Genomic DNA, 20,289 nt, shown 5'->3' on the forward strand with positions numbered 1-20,289 from the left:
TGGAAATTAAATACATGAAAGGGTGGCCTCTGACTTGGACAGTACTGCAAGACACACATTCTAACAATAAACACACTGTGTATGTGTGCACTTTCCTTCGATCGATCCCTCAACTCGATTAAAAGACACTGATAGCTCTGTCCGTCTGAAGGACCCTCATTAATCAAATTAATCTCAAGTGCTCCTTGGCTAGTTCTGTTTTATATGTTGTTTATGTTAAGAGAAACTCGTCCTTGATCAGAAAGCAGTTGTCGGAAAGCGCCATTCAATAAGCCAACAGACTTACTCCTAGACTTACTTTTCACTTCTTTGTTCTCAGGTTTCTGTAAAAGCAGTCTGAAGCCCATCCCTGTACCAACCCTCTAATAGACCTCTTTGTTCTGTATTTTCATAACACTTTTATGCATTTGCGAATGTATCAGTAGGAAGGAGCTTTCAGAAAATGCAAAGTATAAAAGGGAGGTGAAAGGATGGGCAGAGGAGATACAGAGACATTAAATCTCTGACCTCACAATGACTCAGCTGGATGTTTAGGAAGTGATTCTGTACATCATGGAATCTCAGCTTCCACCTTAATTTGTTTAGATTATATTGGAATGAATCTGAACTACTTTCAAAAATAAAACGGAATACACAAATGAGCCTGGTGGGGCTATTTACACAGTACGAATGTAGAACAAATCCAAATAACAATAAAACAGCAAGCTTTTGGGGGTTTTACATTTGTAAACGAGTGTAATTCATAAATATTAACATCATTTATAATAACTGATTCTAACAGTCCAAAATGGATGCAAGTGAATCAGACCATCAGCTTGGTGCAACACAATGCACCGCTGCATTTTCTCCCCTAATATCTGTGTGTAGGTTATCCTAAATCCATATTGAAGTAAATACATTATAGCTTAAAGTGAAACAGTGAAACAAATAAACAGTACTATTCCAAATACTATTTAAGCAGAAGTGAAAAGTATCAATTAAACAAAAACACCACTGCAGTGGAACTTTGTACATTACGTATCTGCCAGTGGGGTGCTTCTATTTTCCATCATTTTCTAAAGAAATATAACGTTTTTTTTATTTACCAATGAAATTATCAGCACAACACGGAGTGAAAAGTAGAATGTTGGATTGTTTACATGCATTTCTTAGTATTTGAAGTATATGTCCCCCGTTTGCTTCCATGATGGCATGTGCTTAAGCTGGCATGGACCTCACAAGTTTGTCAAAAAGCCTCTGATTGGTAGATCAAACCTGAGTCATCTGAACACAAGCTTCAATGGAAGGAATGAAACAAAAAAAATAAATAAAAATTAAGAGGCCTAACATGGTCAAAACACAAATATGCTTCAATTTAAACAGTGACCTTGAAATTCTAAAAATGCAAAAAAATAAATAATTTTTTTTTTATAATTTTAATCTTCATAACTTTTCTTTTGAAATATTTCAAAATTCTAAACCTTTCTGTTTGCTTCCAGGTTTAAATGAACAAAATATCAGAAGTATCAGCACTGAAGAACTGACACTTATTAGACTCTATTAGACTTTTCTTTTGTGAGATCTGTTTGGGCTGCTTTTTGGTATCCTGCCTTCAAAGTAACAATGACATTAAACCCAAAACAAGAACTAGTCATAAATTTTGATGACTAACACGACACAAGAGCTCATTTTCCTCATTAACATATGGGACTAGAAATAAAACTATTTAAAAATACTCAGGAAAGTACAACTCTATGAATGTAAGTACATGTAACTGAGTAAATGTAATTAGTTACTACAAGGCCTGTTTTCAAGCAAGTAGAAAATACACTAATAGGGTCAGGTCAGGGGTCTTAGAAAAGCAAGACTTATCAGAACCTCTGACTGGTGTTGTTTGAAGAAGCTTAGAGGGCCGTGGTGAGGAATGTTTATCTATTTGAGCTCAAGCTGTTTCTGATAACCAGCCAATATGGTTAATTTAGTATTGTACTTTAAAGCTGCACTATGTAAGATTAGGGGATTTGGGGACCTCTCTGGTGGAAATGCACTACACAGAAGTGTAGAGAACAATTTATAATATTGGTTGTGCTTTGGACCTCTTCCCCGAGTGGATGAATCCGATGATTACATGCATAATAGAGTTTTTGAAGAGAGCTCAGTCAGTGGAAGGACGCGTCTTCTGAGGATGTAAGTAAATGATATACTATTAAGGATATGGTGACAACAGTATACAGTTGATTTTGCATTTGAGACCTAAACATCTAGCCAGACTGTTTTTTTGAACCCTGCACATGTGATGTTAATACATGTGATGTGTGTGACAGGGTCTGTAAAACTCCTACGCTTCTAACTTTTAAATGATTATTTCAGGCATTAAAGGGCGACTTGCACCATATTTTAGCCAGTTTTTTTCCCGTCTAGTCCAATTCACCTCATACTCGATTGAGCATGTTGGGTGTCACTGTACTCACGGCTCTATCAATGCGATTTCAGAGATCATCCAGTCATCCAGTTCTGTGGAACTGAAGTTATGACGGATTCACTCTTATTGAAGCGGAGAACGCAAAACGCTTTCTGCTCAGGGATCATCATCTCCTCACAGACTGAAGAGCTCTCTTCCAGTGATAGTCTGTGACTCCCTCTTTCAGTTGGTACATGATTGGTTCCCAGGCACCTCAGAGATATAAATATATGGTGCTTTGAAATTGGATGAATCTTTTTAAATCACCCTGTACTGTTATAAATGTATAAATGTACTGCAATTATTTATATGACAATTTATCATCAGCTAAAACGTCGTGATCGGGACAGGTTTACAGACTTACAACCCAGAAGTTAAGAGTAGAAACTGATACAACGCTGATGATTCCAACCACGCGAGAAACAACCGAAATAATAGAGCAGAAACAGCAGCACCACTGCCACAGTTACCATCAACTGAAGAAGAAGAAGCAGAAGCACTTTGTCTTTCGAATTCATCTTTTTTTTTTAACATCACAAAGACACATTTCTGGTGTATGCTAATTTACACCAGCCAAAAGATTCAGACTACAGCTATCCCGTGATGTGCAAGAAATATTCAGTGACTACTGAGTGTCTGCTAGCAAGCGGTCACTGAACATAAAGCTTATCATGAAGTATTCAAAATACTGCACTGCTTCCGCTCACAAGTCAAACTGACGACCATGTGGAGGCCTTTTTTTATCAGTCTTGTCTCTTTCAGTGCAGCTTATGTTCAGAGACTCTCAGTATGATTTATTCTCTTCATGAGAAACTTTTGCACAAATGTGTAGAGTCCATGCCATGACATTATGGCAAAGGACATATTAGCAAATTCTGAAATTCATGTTAAAATTTCAAAAATTCTACTTCTCATTCAAACTGTTGTGCTGATAATGAAAACCTTACTGTTAAATGCAAAATAGAAGCAGTTTCACTAGTGGTCTCAGACTTGGACTCCACTGGACTCCACTGGATGCTGGCTCTTTCAAGGTTGTTAACAATATGACTACAGAAGTCTGACTGTGTACAGTCAAACAAAACCACAGACTCAGAATCTGAGTCACTAACAGTAGTTTTCCACTGCCTGTGGGAAGTGGTGTAGGTCAGCAAAATAAGGAACAAGCCGGCAAGTACACAAGTCCATATTCTGCCCCCCCCCCCAGATCACAGTGACCTACTCTCATGCAACACAGTGATGACACACTTTTTTTGCAAAAGCATTTTTTTTTTATTTCTAAGGTAATATAGAGCTGTTTGGTACAGATGACAGACTTTCTTTTTGGTTTGTAAGAAGGACCATCTAACAGGCTTGAGCTGACTGATGATAGCATAATCAACCAATAATCAATCAATCAATCAATCAATCAATCAATCAATCAGCCAATAGTGTCTACCAAGACTGTCGATAAAGGTTGACAATTGAAATGTCTAAAAACAGCTTTAAACTTCAATGCACAAAACTAATTTGTGCATTTGTCTTGTTCTTTTAATGAGCTTCCGTTTAAGGTTTCAGAACTTTCTGTAGCAGCTCAAGGCAGATATTTTTGTCTCCAAACTGTTGCCGTGCTTGTTGTTGTTGATAGAGGTGTAGCAGCCTTCCACCAACTGAAGTGCTTCACTCACGAAACATAAACCAGGGTTTGAAAGACTTTTACATTGTGATTATAACAGTTATTACAAACAATTAGATAGAGCATATGTCGCCTTTAGGTTACACAAGCAAAGACTACCAAGCCATAACCACAGTATAAACAAAGGTAGCTCTGGACAAAGAACAACGTTTCTCCAGTTTAAGCAGACACAGCAGGCAATGTGAAATGAAACATGTTACTGGAGAGCGGTACCATACGAGGACCGTCATTGTCAGCTTACATTAAGCCAGTCTGGAGGATCTCCTTTTCAATCATTTTCTGGTTTATTTTCTTGTCCATTATTCCAGTGAAATCAATTTTGGAATCGCATTGTTCTGAGTGATCATATAATGCATTATTCGCCTGTTCACTGGCTGCTTCAGTTGAAAGTTATTTTAAATAAACATTTTGTTTAATTTAGCTTCATTCAAGTTTCAAGCAACCAAAGTTACTTCAAGACTTCTACTTGAATCTTTTTCTAATGGGTCACTTCTAAAACTTTTATTTGAGTCATCTTTAGGAAAGGCATCATCAGTTTTACTCAAGTATGACTACTAGTGCTATTAGATACACTGCACCACATCAACACACACCACCATGGAGGCCAGGAATTCATTGTCAGCTGTGTCAGTTCTAAAGCATCATTTGTGAGCATGTAAAACCACACGAGCGTCATTTCTGGGAGGAAGTTAAGGTAAAATGGAATAAACAGGAAGCTGATGTAGCCCATCTATAGCATCTGTCGCCATGCACAATTTGCGTTGGCCATCCTCTAGTACTTCATAAATGGTCATCAGTGGTTTCTGACCCACAAGCCACTCACTCAATTTAGGGTGGTGGACCATTATGATACTGGCAAGTGTAAAACCAGTGTTTATAAGATTACACGACACATACATAACCCTTTCATTTATTGAGGTTTATTCCAACAGATGTCATTTATTATAGCACATGCTGAGATAACACACTTGTTGCAGTAAGTCTTTACACAGGTTTATGTAAGTTGTCTAAAAAAGGCTTATATTTAAGAGAATTAGCTCAGACTGCAGTCTCACAGTAAAAAAAAACATTATTTGAAAAAAACAATTCATATTCATATTTACAAGGATTATGTTATGGTCTATTCTGACCCAAGGCATTAATGGAGAATAGAAATATGTACAAGATTATGATTTATATGGTATTTTCCATTGAGAGGCATCTGTCCCAAATCCTAACCCCTAAATTTTAACTTGTAAAAATAAGTTTTTCAGGTTCAGGTTTTTTAAATGTATTTTTAAAGATATAATTTCTTTTCAAGTGCCCCTTAAGGCTACATGGTGAGCAGTTTCTCACCAAACATTTTCTGCAATTCCTTAAATCTTTAAATGTTTTACTGAGAAATGTTAGGATTTTAAGTGTATAACTGTGTTTCTATGAGTTATGCTCAAAATTAGCTAAACGTTTCCCAAGTGAAACACTAGAATGTGAGTGGGTTTGCAGTGTTGAGAATGGTGCACTGTATAAATAATGCCTGGTCAACAAGTGCCTTGTGGTTAAAAACTGACTGGAAGAATAAATGGGCTAAACGTTGGCTGGCATGCTGTACACAACAGATGGCTACAATCTGTAGCTGTAACTACAGCCTACCTAAATAACCTACCTAAAGTGGTGTTACATTATACGGCATGTCACAATGTAACAGCACTGAAAGTTTGCAAATGATCAGCACCGATCAATGTAATCTGAAACTCTTCCTGCCTCCCAGTTCTAGTGTTGTTAGTAAATCATGCAGCAACATAAGTTATCATTAATTTCATTCAAACCTCAGAATATTGTAAGAGTACTGAATTGTGCACATAGTATTATGAACTGAACTGAATCATGGGCTAAGTGTATTGTTACCCCCCTAATGTGGCCAGTGAGTGGAAGTTCAAGGTAAGCATTCCTATAAAGTGGATGGTAAATGTATGTATGTATGCAGGCGCTTCTTACTTTGCCCTCCAGACTCTCTGGTTCTTCACTGCTCCCCTCATCCAAGTCACTGTCTTCATCCTGTGTCGAGTCCCGCTTATTTTCAGTGGTGACACAAGACACACTCTCCGTTTCCGTGGCAATGCTGTCGTTCTTCTCCTCCTCTTCAATGGGGACCTCGTTTGGAAAAACCTCTCCCTCGGCTCCACAAGATGGGCTATCGATTCCACTGTCGCGATTTGGTATTTTCCCATTCGGTTCCGTCACTTCGTTATCCTGCACGTTGCAAGGAACCGCCATTAAACTACCACCGTCATGTTCTGTGTCGCTATGGTTACGCTCCAACTCGCTAAGGAGGCGTTCCACATCGCTGTGGTTGCCATCTGTATCGCTGTGATTAATGTCCAACTCCTTGCCGTGGTCAAGCTCATCCCGGCTGCCTGTGTCATTCGCACAGTCAATTCGTAAACAGTCTAAAGTAGGTAATTCCATATCCTCTGAACTGTGAAGGGGATTAAGTGCAAGTTCATCCACAGAGAAAGAGTTGGCCCCTTGTTCGTCCAGCTGAAGCTGCTTTGGGTTTTCGGGGGCGGAGTCACCCACACCGGTGGGTGGAGCCTCCATGCTCAGGTGGAGCTGTAGAGGACTCCTTGGTTGGACTCCTAGAATTGGGACCCTGAGAGACAAAAACAAAACAATCACACAAACTAATCAACAAACATGATTTATTTTATGTGAATGAACACTACTGGGAGTATGCTGCATAAAAAAATGATATCTTGGCAAGTGAAAAAGTATTGTTGACATAATATTTCTCATTATGAAACTATTGTGAGAATATTCTAAGATTATTCAACTTATTTCTATTCCACTGGCAGATAATTTAGCTTCTTTTTTAAGACATAATGCAGATAATTTAGCTTGTTAAATAAGCCAAGTTAAATAATCATATAATATTCAACAATCTCAAAGTGAGAACCATCAGATACATCAAGTATATGCATATATGTGCAATGTAAGATATGAGTCACAGGTGAACATTTTCCATCTTCCCTCACTTGCATCTGATTAACACTGACTATAAAGTAATGCTCCAACAGCAACTGTAACTGTGTAATGTGTAGTGAACATTAACCAAATAATTCTCTATTATTATTATTATTAAAGCTAGTTTTTGCTATTGCCATCTGACCTATGGCAATAGAAAGAGAGAGAGAGAGAGAGAGAGAGAGAGAGAGTGAGAGAGAGAGAGAGAGAGTGAGAGTGAGAGTGAGAGAGAGAGAGAGAGAGAGAGAGAGAGAGAGAGAGAGAGAGAGAGAGCGCGAGAGAGCGAGAAAACAGAGTAAGAGAAAGTGAGACAACAGTCTGGCCTTGACTTATTCCTCATATTGCAACCGCAGAACCAATATTTCCAAGGACAAGGAAGATAGATCTGCTAACACAGCAATATTGACCACAATAAGAGGCCAAACACACATACACACATTTAAATACTGGGCAGTATGGCTGCAGCCAATGTCTCATGACTGTGATATCGCAGTGCAAAACTGTGACAATATGCATGGTGCAGATGTGGCAATGCATCATGGGGAATATATAGCACTTCCTCCTCCCTCAAGTTCTAGTGTTATAAGCAACAACAGGATTATAGGCATCACTTCTCTTCATTCATATTTATGTTCAAAACATCACAAGGAAACCAAATCAAAACGCCAGTATGGCTTTAATCATTCTTTCAATGGTATCGAGTGCATCATACACACCAACCAGGTAGCATATCTTCTATACTGGTATCACTGTCACACAACAATATGGATTTCTTTTTATAGTGGTATTGTATATACCTAATGTCTTTTGATTTTGTACATATCAATCTGAGCAAAAAAACCTATGCCAAGTATTCAGACTGTATTAAAATACATATATATGTAAATGTTAAACTTTTAAAACGTTCTAGATATTAATGGTGCAAATAAAACCATTAATGGTGCAAGTTGCCCCATTAGACGCAGCAAAAATAGAACCCTTAGACAACAATTCAGCTCGATGTAGTTAGAGAAAGAAGGGTTGCGTGAATGATCCCAAGAACACCATAACTATAGTGAAGCGTGGAGGTGGACGCATCATGATGTGGCGCTGCTTCCCTTCAAGTGGTACTGGAGCACTACATGTCATCAAAGGCAAACATGAATTGAGCGATATACCAAAGGATATTGGAGGATCTCATTGGGCAAGACAGGGGACAAGATGGACATTTCAACAAGACAACAAACCCAAACATACAACCAATGTAACTTTTTTTTTTTAAACTGTATGCCCATCAGGAAGGACCCTTGAGACCGTTTAACAGGAGGAACGGACCAACATTGAACTACAGTGCTGCAAAAAGCGAAGAACTTCTTACCACACAAGTCTCAGCCAACAACGGCTTTGGAACAAAGTTCTGGATGTGTTTTCCCTTGTAAGTTTTGTTTTTTGAACCAACATTTGTTCTAAGTCAAAAGACGTTCTATGAGTAAATCTGAAATAGAAGAGTATTAAATAACAAAGTTTCTGAATATGCGTTTCCTCACTATATATCAACATTCTACTACCATTAAACCATTTTTTAAAATGTATATTACTCTTACCTGGTGTTCTCAAACTTCTCGATGAGTATGCCCACACTCTTGGCAGGCTGGTTGTTCTGCTCGGAGGCCAGAAATTTGGGCTTGGGTGGAGGGGTTGGGAGAGGGCGGCACGGCGCCGGAGGAATTCGCAGTAGCTGCTTGTCCTGCCCCAAAGCCAGCAGGTGCGCAGGCTTAGGGGGCACTGAAAGAGAGACAGAGACAGGAGGAGAAAGATTCAGGCACGTTTCATCACCACAGCGACAGCGAACATCAAGTTCTCCAGCTTGCATCCGAGTGACGAAGCCTCCATATTAGCTTTATCCAAATCCACTGACACGTAAAACAAAACAAATAGCAAAATATTAAACAGCTTTAAAGACAAGACAGAAAGGTGCAGACTCGGTCAGCTCTATGACTGACAGCTTCCTGCTTTGAGAACAGGAAGAAGAAATCATTCGCTGTGGTTGCACAACAATACAGACACACACACACACACACACACACACACACACACACACACACACACACACAGAAGTTCAGACTTTACTGTATACTGTACTACTGTAAAGAGTACATAGCTTCAAATCAACAACATGCAAACTCTTAGTATTTTTATATAGGGCTCTTTGCATTCTGTAGACAGAGGCATGTGTCATGACATATCACACTGAGCTCTGATACGAGAAATGACACTGCGGATGCAGATATGTGCGGCCTGTCGCGCTGAGCTGTGCTCTTCCCACTTCCTTCCTCTCTCTCGCTCCTCTCTCTCTCTCTTAATAGAGCAGCTACCAAAAAAAACAGCCTTGGTCAAGCACCCTCATGCTTCAACAAACACACATGAAAATGAAAAGAACCAGAATGCGCAGAAAGAGCAATACTAGGAAGTCTAATTTTATTTTCTATCATTTTTAACAGCAGTGCAGCCAAACAGGCCCTAACTAGGCCCACGTTGTGTAGTCACCATCACCAATTACTGCACCTCAACAACAGGTGGTAGCAGAGGCTGTCATGAGGAATGGACACGAGTAGCCACGCTCTTTCCTGTTGCATCTCAAATATAATGCATATTTGGCCCAATTGTACACAGTGATGAGTGGCAGAACTAAAGGGTGCTATGTTTCATGTACGTTATGACAGCAGACAGCCTTTTTTATTATTATTATTATTATTATTATTATTAATTAGTGGCTAACAGCAAACCACACATGGGCAGAAATGCCACTACTATTCCAATAATGTTATCACCATGGCAACATTTACACGTCTGCATGCCACAGTCAGTCGTGTACTGTCACTGCTGGTGCAGCAGTGGAACCAAGTAAGCCAATACATTTGTGAGTGAAATACGACTATTTAAAAAAGGATTTGTAATTTTACAATAATAGGAAGCTACTCACTTATGTTAGGTTGGTTGCCCGTGATAAAGCTTTCATGCAACTTTAGTTGCTTGAAACCTACATGAAACCAAATTGCACTCGAGTTGTATAATGTAAAGGGTCCTGCAATTACCTTGAAATCTGCAACAGCTGCAGGCAGTGCTTTACATTATAAAACAAGCCAACCAAAAGGCACTTTAACACCATTGATTTCACCTCCTCAATGGATAAGATAATAAAAGAGTTGGCCGGCTTTAAAGGAGATTCCTGTGGCTGACTCAAGAAGTTGAGAAGTTTTTTGTTTTTGTCCGTTTCCTGAGCCCTGATAAACATGGGTTTCTCAAGGCTAATTCCATTCTTACACAGAGCTCAGATTCAATTAAATTTTAAAACTAAATTCAAACTAAATTTTAAATTATAACAGAAGGGAAGAGTGACACGTGCTCCTTGATGAACTTGTGCTTCTAGGCTACGATGAGCGAGACGTCAATTAGGCTTTTACCGTAAAAGCTACTCAAACACAGGTCAGATAAAAACTCAAATTAATAATCAAAAACTCATTAAGCTGCTGCTCGTATTCACAGTGATGTACATTATATGGCCAATAGTTTGTGGACACCTGCTTATCTAATGTTTCTTCCAAAATCAAAAGCATCAAAAGAAGTTTGTTCTACTCTTCTGCAGTAACTGTCTCTACTCTATGGGGGATTCTTTACACTATATGTTGGAGCACTGCTGTGAGGATTTGATCGCATTTAGTAGAGGGAGCACTAGTGAGATCAAGTATGGATATTGGATGATTAGTTCTGGATCACAAATGCCAGTCCAATCATCCAATATCCATACTTGATTGCACAAACCACTAGCTTTGAGATGAGTTGGACTGGCATCTGTGATCCAGAACTAACCTCATCTCAAAGCTAGTGGTTTGTGCGCATTCACTCTAGAGAACACAGTTTCACTGCTCCGCAGCCCAATGCTGGAGGGCTTCATAATCCTCTAACCTATGCTTTGCGGCGCTTTTCTACGGAGACTTTTCTCCAGCTAAATTCACTAATAAGAAGGGGTGTCCACAAACTGTTCGACATACAGTTTATCCAAAACGTCCAGAAGGACTAGGGTGGTGAGCTAGACAACTGTAAAGAATAGATAGAGATTATAAAAACATACTACATACACCTTATGTTATAATAGCATATGTTGCAGGTAACTCAATACACACAACTAGTTGCATGAAAGTTGCTCAGCCAATCTTATTGTTAGACTACATATGGCTATTGTTAACACATGCTATTATCTGTTTCACTTCATTTTATGTCATGTTGCACTACAAGCAACTGTGAACAATTTTAGGCTAGATTTCTTAAAAAACTGTATCTTTGGTAGATTTGATTTTCTGCTAATATCAGCCCATCAGCAATAACATCTTATCGGTTCCATCTCTATCCTTTACCATCAGGACTTATTCATATGTACATCTAACACTTGGGGAAGGGAGACATCTAGCTGCCCTTAAAAGTAAGTCTGAGTCAACACTAATGAGACCACAGTTCTAGATCAGGGCCAAATAAATGCCTTCAAGAGTGCCATAATTACTCACAATATCTATATATTATTTGCAGGGCTGTCGAAGTTAACACGGTAATAATGCATTAACGCAATCTCAATAAAAAAAAACAGTGCCACTAACGCAAATTCTATTTGGCCCTGAGAGTCTTCCGTAGTACATGTTGAGCATCTCTCATTAAGAGTAGAGTGAGTAGCCACGTTTACATGCTGTTTACAATGCTGTAGCACTGTGGTATGATGCTAAATGTCTTTTATGAAGTCCAACTTTGTGTAACTTATTTTTGTACTAGGCTGCGACTGAATATAACCTCAGCACAATTGAAGTTTTATGTAGTTCTTATTTTCTTTTGTTACACATATCTGAACTGAGACACAGTAGTATGTGACTACATGTCTTATATTTGAGACTGCAGCTCCCTGATCTATTACAAATCCAATTCTGTGTTTTGTAGGTTCAGTATTACTGCCTAGTATGTGAGCGAATAAAACTCCCCTACAGTTTTCAACATAAGTACATTTAGCATAAAATGTGTTCACCGTTTTAATTGTAACATTTCACTTAAAAATCCTCATTTTCTATAACATTTACACAGATTTTTTTTTAAATGCGATTAATCACGATTAACAATATGAAATTCTGAGATTAATCGCGATTCGATTTTTTAATTGTTTGACAGCCCTAATTATTTGCCCTAAATTATTTTATACACATACTACTTAGGGTGTTCAACATTAAGCAACCCTGCCATGGACTGGCTATCTGGTGTACATATGTATACATTCAGCAGCAGGCATGGTAAAAAGTAATCACACTAATTACAGACATTCAAATTCATAAGCAGTAAAAATGGGGCAAGTTCAGAAACCAATCCAGTGTACAGGGCTGAGAGACTTAGAACATTTATCTTACAAAATTTTAGCTATTTTAAATTAAAATGAAGCATTATGGTGCATTCATACAGGTAAACAGGGAATTGTTGTAGAACAGAGGGGCCCAATCCTGGTCCTGGAGATCCACCATCGCGGAGAGTTCAGATCCAACATTCCTGTGTCTAATTTTCAGATGCACATGAAGGAATCCATTAATTGGACCATGTGTGTTATATAAGAGTTGGAGCGACACTCGGCAGGCTAGTAAATCATAGAAAGATTCAGTTCATTGAGGTAAACAACTATGACAATGCAATCATGCCAAAAACTGCACTGCTTTCCAGGTATTTTTAAATATTTGTTTTAAACAATCTATTGTTTACCATACCAATATTATTGTGTACAAAATACGGCAAACATCTCATTTTAAGTTCCCTGCTCAACAGTTACTATAAGGAGAGGTCATTCTAAATACTTACAGTTATTTGTGTTCTATCTGCTCAAAGGCCTATACTGGCGCCATAAGCTGTGCATGGACCCCTACGATTGCCACTTGTGAAGTAATTTGAAGATGGTCGCTCAGTTCTCATAGGGAGTACAGTCTACAGAAATCAATGTATTTTACATCAAATTCAGACAAAAACAAAAACGTACCTGATGGCCTTGGTTGCAAACAATGACAGTTTACTCATATTAGCCTTTCATTTAGCAGTAACATTGAAGCACTGACTTCCAGTAACTTTAGCTAAGTTAATATTATCCAGCAGCACTCCTGAAACTCCTTCAATCTAAACAATTCACGTGAGTAGCATATCCACCATTCAAATCTAGCCTGGGGCCAGTACCCCTGTGGCCTCACCCCTAGTTCTGACTCTAGATCTACCCCTAGATCCGTCCCTAGACAGAACAATTTCAACAACTTCTGTAACTATTCCTGCTAGACCCTAAGGGCTTAAGGGTAGTGCTGATCGCCAGTTTTACTCACACTCATAATAAATGAATTGCCTAGTTGTTTTTTTTCCCCCTCCTGAAGTGCCTCAAACTGCCTCTTGTCAAACAACACTGACTGATTAGAACCCAAACCCTAATCCAAGCTGAAGGCAGGAGCCGAGATTATCAAAAACAATGATGAAATTCAGGAACGAAAGACGATTCCATCAAGGCCGCTAAACCAAATTCAAATCCTAAAACGGTCAGCAAAACTCAAAGGCTTGTGACCACCTCAGAGGCCAAAACCTGATCAGATAATATTTGAGAAGAATTCCTGGTATGTATTAATTTATCAAGGAAAATAAAACAAGCAATGCTCATATGGGAACCACCTCTCTTTGCTCCCCACCTTGTTATGCCATCCAGTAGAGGCTGAAACACAATGCAAGCTCTTGTAACTGATCAGTCTTTTTGCCTGCCCTGAAATTCTGCCAGCTACTTCAGGCTTTACTTCTGCGGTATTTTGTGGGTTTTCAGGCATGACTCGCTCCTTTCAAGGCCATATGCTTCAGCTTCCACTCACAGCATTCTCCTTCTACTCAGAACAGAATATCTGAACAGAATTCAGCGCTGAAAGGTCAGTCAGTTCTTTATGCAGCACTCTCATGAATGACCACGGTTAACACAACAGACAGAACAGATTATGTGTTAACAGATAAAAGTTTGCCTTTGATGTGATACTTTCACATCGTGCTTTTGATTTTGAGTGTCCCAAATCCGGTATGGCTCACATTGTGTAACTATGACTGTTAGACTTTTCTTTAAAGCTTGTAACATAGATTAACATGTCACCTTCTTACGGTCTTACAGAGACTCTGTCAAGAGTCCTGGCATACAGCTGCAACCACTGTTTACCATTTATAACTGTATATATATCTGACTAAAATGCACTGGTCAGGGTGCCACTCATATTCAAAGTCAGTGATGTATCCAGGACTTTCAGAAGGCCAAGAATGATGTTTATTTCTCACAAATTTGCCCACTCAATGGAAAATAAAACATGATTAGTTCATTCCACTGTCATTTTCTAATTATGTAAGTAAAGCTTGTTCTGCTTCTGAAGGCCTAGATAATGGGAGAGCTTGCTTGGATGTATCTACCTGATACATAATGGGGGGGGGTCTTAGTTTGTTTTTTTTGGATGTATCAAGAAGTCTTGTTTCCAACCAAAATGTAACAATTAAAACAGAAGATGACTACATTACTTGCGAAATTTAAAAACAGCAAGTGGATTCTTTCAAATAACAACGGCCACTGCTTCTAAGTAATGGTTCACTGTTGTGTAACAGGCAAACATCTGTCAATTACTGGTGCTGGTATAACTAACATAAATCAAGTGATTGCTTCCAGCAGCTGACTCTACTAGAAGCAGTTGCTTTACGCTTACTTTGACCAAACAAACAATGAGGCTCAGCCTTTTTATGCCCTGCACAAAGTCAGTTCCATTAAAAAAATGGCACCTTTGGTAAAGATGGGTTAAAAAAAAACAAAAAAAAAAACACACACGTCATGACAATGATGTCTTTATGGTTAATTACCTCAGTCTCACCCTGAAAAAAATCTGAGAAATCTTATTTTTTTGTTTGTTTGTTTGTTTCTGAATGTTCAGGAATTCTTAAGTGCTCATTCTTGACTTTCTCCATCACTGGAATATAAAGAGGCTGAATTCCTACAGTCATTTATCAACATGGGGGTATTTACTAAGGCTGGGTGATAAAATGATAATGATAATTATTGCAATATAACTTTCCTCGATAGAAATATTAGAAAATGTTCAATAAATTTTTCGATATAATAGACCATTCTCACACTTCTGTGATCTAGCGACAGCCCTGGTGACGTTCTCTAGTGCAGGGAAAGGGACACTACTCAGCTGGCACCATGAGGGGGCGCACTTCTGAGTTTTTCAACATCCCATGTTTCAACATGACGTCGGTCAAGGAGTGAAATGAATCGCCAAATAGACTTTGACAATGTCTGAAACGTGATACTATTACTATACATTCCCTGTTTGAGTGGAGTGATCCATTCTCCTGTGACCAAGTGTGATTGACAAGATAAGTGGCGTAACTGTACTGGCCAGCGAACTCACCTCTTCCTAACGTCCTAACAAGCTTTAGCAGCATGAAATCATGTCTGCTCCTCCCAACTAAAGCGCTGTTACAGCGATCAAAATTTCATATTTTATTATTAATGCATTTCCAAGCAACAAAAGTGAAAGAAAGAAGACGGTTCATGCAAGTTATAGCCCTGATTTAAACAAAAGTAAGCTAAGGTGTGTGCGCCACTGGTGAGCGGGAGCACATCATCTTCCCAGGCTAGCTGTTTTTAACTTGAAGCAGCGCTCCGTCACAGTATGGTAAACTGATTGATCTACAGTAACAAGAAGACAAAAAAAGCACTGATTTCAGTTTAAACACAAGTAAAAGGAAGACACTGTTTGTCTAGTGTGAGAGAATCACACTGCAGTTAATACTTTCATCCCTCAAACTACTACAGAGAAATCCAGACGTCCGCTATCTGATGTATGAATACTGTGATATGCTCTGACATGGGCGTGGTAGGAGTGATGGCAGCGAGGCAGTGGATCCATCATTGACCTACCAAGCCAGCTAATGTCTGCTGTTGGCATTACGCTGACAACTAAACAGTTTAGCATTTGTAACCAGATAGCCTAGCACTCATCACCACACAGCTAAAAATAATCTGTTTTCTTTCTTAAATTACGATTATTATAAAAACTGCGGCTGTGCTTTTCCAGCTGGTAAAAACAGCTCACCCAAAACCTTCGCCCATCATCACATGACAGATTTGTGAACTGTTCCACTGCTTGGCGAGTGTTTGTCATCTTCTGACCATAAAGAATAGTTTAAAACGACAATTAACCACTCAGGAGCAAAAATCTGCCTTCAAACTTCAAAGAAATTATGATTTGACATTTATAGCAATATGTATCAATATGGACTCACATGAATTGTGTTTGTGATAACATTTTTGGCCATATCGCCCAGCTCTAGTATATACAAAAGAAATAAGGCATTAGCGCCAACCTTCATCAATCAGGTAACGGCCATTAAAAACAACACACCTAAAAAAAGGCCCATATTTGCTGGTAGGGCACCAATTAAGAGTTTTTCATTTAAAACAACTGGAGCTGTTGTGAATCAGCCTGCAAGAGGATGTAAGTGTATTTTCCCCCCATGTACAGTAAGAAGGATGGTTAGAGAGGGACACATCCCTCCAAGGATCATAGTTGGAGACTGGCAGAAGATATTAGCATTGTATGGCCAACAAGTCTACAATTAGACACCAGATCCACGCCAACAAAGTATTCAGAAGGCATGCCAGAAAGTCTTTCATCTAACCACAAACATAAGCACTACTGAAACTTTGACTGGAACTGGGTTCTATGGTCAGATGAAACAGAAATAGAGCCTTCTGGCCACAAAACACTGAAGGCGGGTTTGGAAAAAAGAAAAAAGAATGGTTATACTGACAATAACTTTACCGCCACTGATGGAGGATCTGTCAAGTTTGGGAGTTGTTTTTCCTTCCAAAGGGCCTGGAAACCTTTTTAATTTCATGGCATCATGAACACCATAAAGTACAAGGGGATCTTTTTTAATGAAAATCTGGCTGCCTCTGTTCGGATCTTTCAGTAGGACAATGGTCCAAGACACATGTCCAAATCCACACAAAATGCTTACTGGCCATAGAATCAGCTTTCGGCACAGTCATCCCAGTCCTCTGACCTAAATCCCACTGAAAGTTTGTGGTTTCATTATAATTATTATTTTGATGAAGGATTCTGTTTCCCATTTATTTCAGTTAAAGAGATTTCTCTAATATTTTCATAGTGCCACTTAGGTGATTAACCCCAAAGGACATTTTTTGTGACCTTATAATTTTACACAGGGTGCCAATAATTATGGAGCTGGCTGTAAATACCTTTGTTGGGTTGATCTAATTCAGAGATCCATTACCTTGAGGTTTCTGTGAGATAGCCTTCCTTGGTGCAGCTATGGGCTGTGGGCTGGGATTCTCTATAGTGTGGGTGTGGCATGGTCTGGGAGGAGGCGGGGCTTTCTTTTTCAGCACCAAATCCACTGATCCACAGGAATACTGTAGGACTGAGGTGGAGAGATCTAGAGAGAGACAAAAGGTAAAGAGAGATGAGAACCAACACACACACACACACACACACACACACACACACTTCACAAAGTTGTCCTCTCTCCTTCTGAAATATCTGAAACAAGAGGAGAAGCTTGACCTTCACCAGGATGTTTTACCCCAGAATGTCTCTCAGCCAGGGAGAGAGAGATTGCACCTATCGATCGGTCAATCAATACATGGTTTCCAGAGGTACAGAAACAGTGATAGTCAAATGCATTCTTTTTCTCCATCCCTAGTCTAAGCCTCAGTCCATTTTAACAGCAAGGACATTGAAAATGTTTTATTCAAACCACCAACAGTCCTGCCTTAAGGGGAACTCTTTTTTTTTCAAATTCTTACAATTTCTGCATAATTAAAGGGCCTACATCTGACATTTGTCTTCAATTTTATCTTTTTTTCTTCTGAGACATTGTTTTATGATGGTCGTTAGATGGGATTTTGGGCTAAAATGTATTTTTTAAAAGCCATTCATGGTAGGGAGCTTAATGCAAGATGCTGTAAAGCAAACAGTCCCCAAAGAAACCTCAGAAGACCTGCGTCCAATCATTATAAATAAATTATACATTTCTCTACAATGAACGATTTCACATCAAACCACTCTGAATGACCTTAATGTCTCATAGTGGTGTGCCTTCCAGCTTCACTATTACAAAAGTCTCCATCTGAAATTGGCTAAAAATGTTACCAACTACTGTGCAGAATGCGACATAGAGCAGCAAGCCTATGATGCGTAACACACATCGTCATTAAAAATCTCTTTGTTCCTCTACACTATTCGGAAATCACAGCAGACCTTCATAGTGTGAAAACATTCTATAACAACTGCTCCAACGGGATAAAATAACGGAATAAAATGATTTTAAAGCACAGGTCTAAAAATGCACAGTCCCAGTCCTGGAGCACCACAGCCCAAGATATTTTAGTGCTTTCTTGCTCTAACACACCCAGTTCAACACAGGAGGGGATTGTTAATGAGCTGATTAGCAGGAGCAGGTGTGTTTGAGTAGGAAAAACATACAGAACAAATATTCAGATAAGGGTTACTCCAAGATCTGGAACTCTGTTTAAGGAGAATTCCACAGATTTTTCTACATTTCTGCAAAGCCATTCGGGGTGGAGAAACTTCCTCAGATTTCTTCATTTCCAGACATCATGTGTACAACATAAACAAAGCCTTTTTGTTTACTACCACCAGTGAACCTACCATATGTCTTAGGTTTCTTAATGTAATGTTAGTAATGGTACAATAAAACAAATGGTGCGATCAAATAACAAGATGGGAATTTGAGCGGGATTCATGCCGTTTACTAAATGGTTCCACATTCTCTTTAATGTCCAGAGAACTGCAGTAAGCTATATTTTGCTGACTGAGGCTTATTTTAGCGATACTAACTACCATTATGGAGACACAGGGCTTTCTTACAATAATGATAAGATGCATTTCCTTAACACAATGTAGATTATAAGGATAACACTCACACATGATGCTTATAATACTGTTACACATGCCTTTCTAATGTTGTTTTCACTTCTAGGCGAGAAACACCAGAGTTTGGGTTTTTGTGATTGATATCTTTTTCATTTGGTTCGGTTGGTTTCACACTGCAAAGGCTGCAAAGTGCACCAAATGTCACACACGTAGTTCTGCAGGGATACAGTCTCTCTGTTACTCTCACATTTGCCACCATAAAGACAGTTAATAGAGAATAGAGACGCTTAACATGTACACTAAATTGCCAAATGTTTTCACTCCCCCATCCAAATCATTGCATTCAGGTGTTCCAATCACCTCCATGGCCACAGGTGTATAAAGCCGAGCCCCTAGGCCTGCAGACTGCTTCTACAGACATCAGTGAAAGAATGGGTCACTCTCAGGAGCTCAGTGAGTTCCAGCGTGGTACCGTGATCAGACGCCACCTGTGCAGCAAGTCCAGTCGTGAAATTTCCTCACTACTAAATATTCCACAGTCAACTGTCAGTGGGATTATAACAAAGTGGAAGCGATTGGGAACGACAGCAACTCAGCCACGAAGTGGTCGGCCACGTAAAATGACCGAGTAGGGTTAGCGGATGCTGAGGGGCATAGTGAGCAGAGGTCAATCACTACAGACCTCCAAACTTCATGTGGCCTTCAGATCAGCTCAAGAACAGCGTAGAGAGCTTCATGGAATGGGTTTCCATGGCTGAGCAGCTGCATCCAAGCCTTACATCACCAAGCATAATGCAAAGCGTTGAATGCAGTGGTGTAAAGCGCCGCCACTGGACTGAGCAGTGGAGACGTGTTCTCTGGAGTGCCCAATCAAGCTTCTCTGTCTGGCAATCTGATGGACGAGTCGTGTTTGGCGGTTGCCAGGAGAACAGTACTTGTCTGACTGCACTGTGCCAAGTGTAAAGTTTGGAGAAGAGGGGATTATGGTGTGGTGTTGTTTTTCAGGAATTGGGCTCGGCCCCTTAGTTCCAGTGAAAGGAACTCTTAATGCTTCAGCAAATCAAGAATTTTAGGAATAGGATGTCACTCAAGTTCATATGCGTGTGAAGGTAGAAGAGCGAATACTTTTGGCAATATAGTGTGTGTGTGTGTGTGTGTGTGTGTGTGTGTGTGTGTGTGTGTGTATTACCATCAAAAGCAAT

At 39.3% G+C, this 20,289-nt stretch overlaps 1 protein-coding gene across 1 annotated transcript in view; it reads right to left on the bottom strand.

Moving 5' to 3' along the window:
- fgd (faciogenital dysplasia) overlaps positions 1–20,289 on the bottom strand; it is a 104,922-nt gene that overhangs the window by 26,123 nt on the left and 58,510 nt on the right. The window contains exons 2-4 of the mRNA XM_017722355.2: positions 17,466–17,627; positions 8,696–8,876; positions 6,087–6,741 (exon numbers count right to left, since the gene is read on the bottom strand). Of these exons, the coding sequence (XP_017577844.1) occupies positions 6,087–6,741; positions 8,696–8,876; positions 17,466–17,627 (998 nt within the window). The remainder of the gene's footprint in view (positions 1–6,086; positions 6,742–8,695; positions 8,877–17,465; positions 17,628–20,289) is intronic.

The sequence above is a fragment of the Pygocentrus nattereri genome, chromosome 29 (genome assembly GCF_015220715.1).
Source record: "Pygocentrus nattereri isolate fPygNat1 chromosome 29, fPygNat1.pri, whole genome shotgun sequence".
NCBI lineage: Eukaryota > Metazoa > Chordata > Actinopteri > Characiformes > Serrasalmidae > Pygocentrus > Pygocentrus nattereri.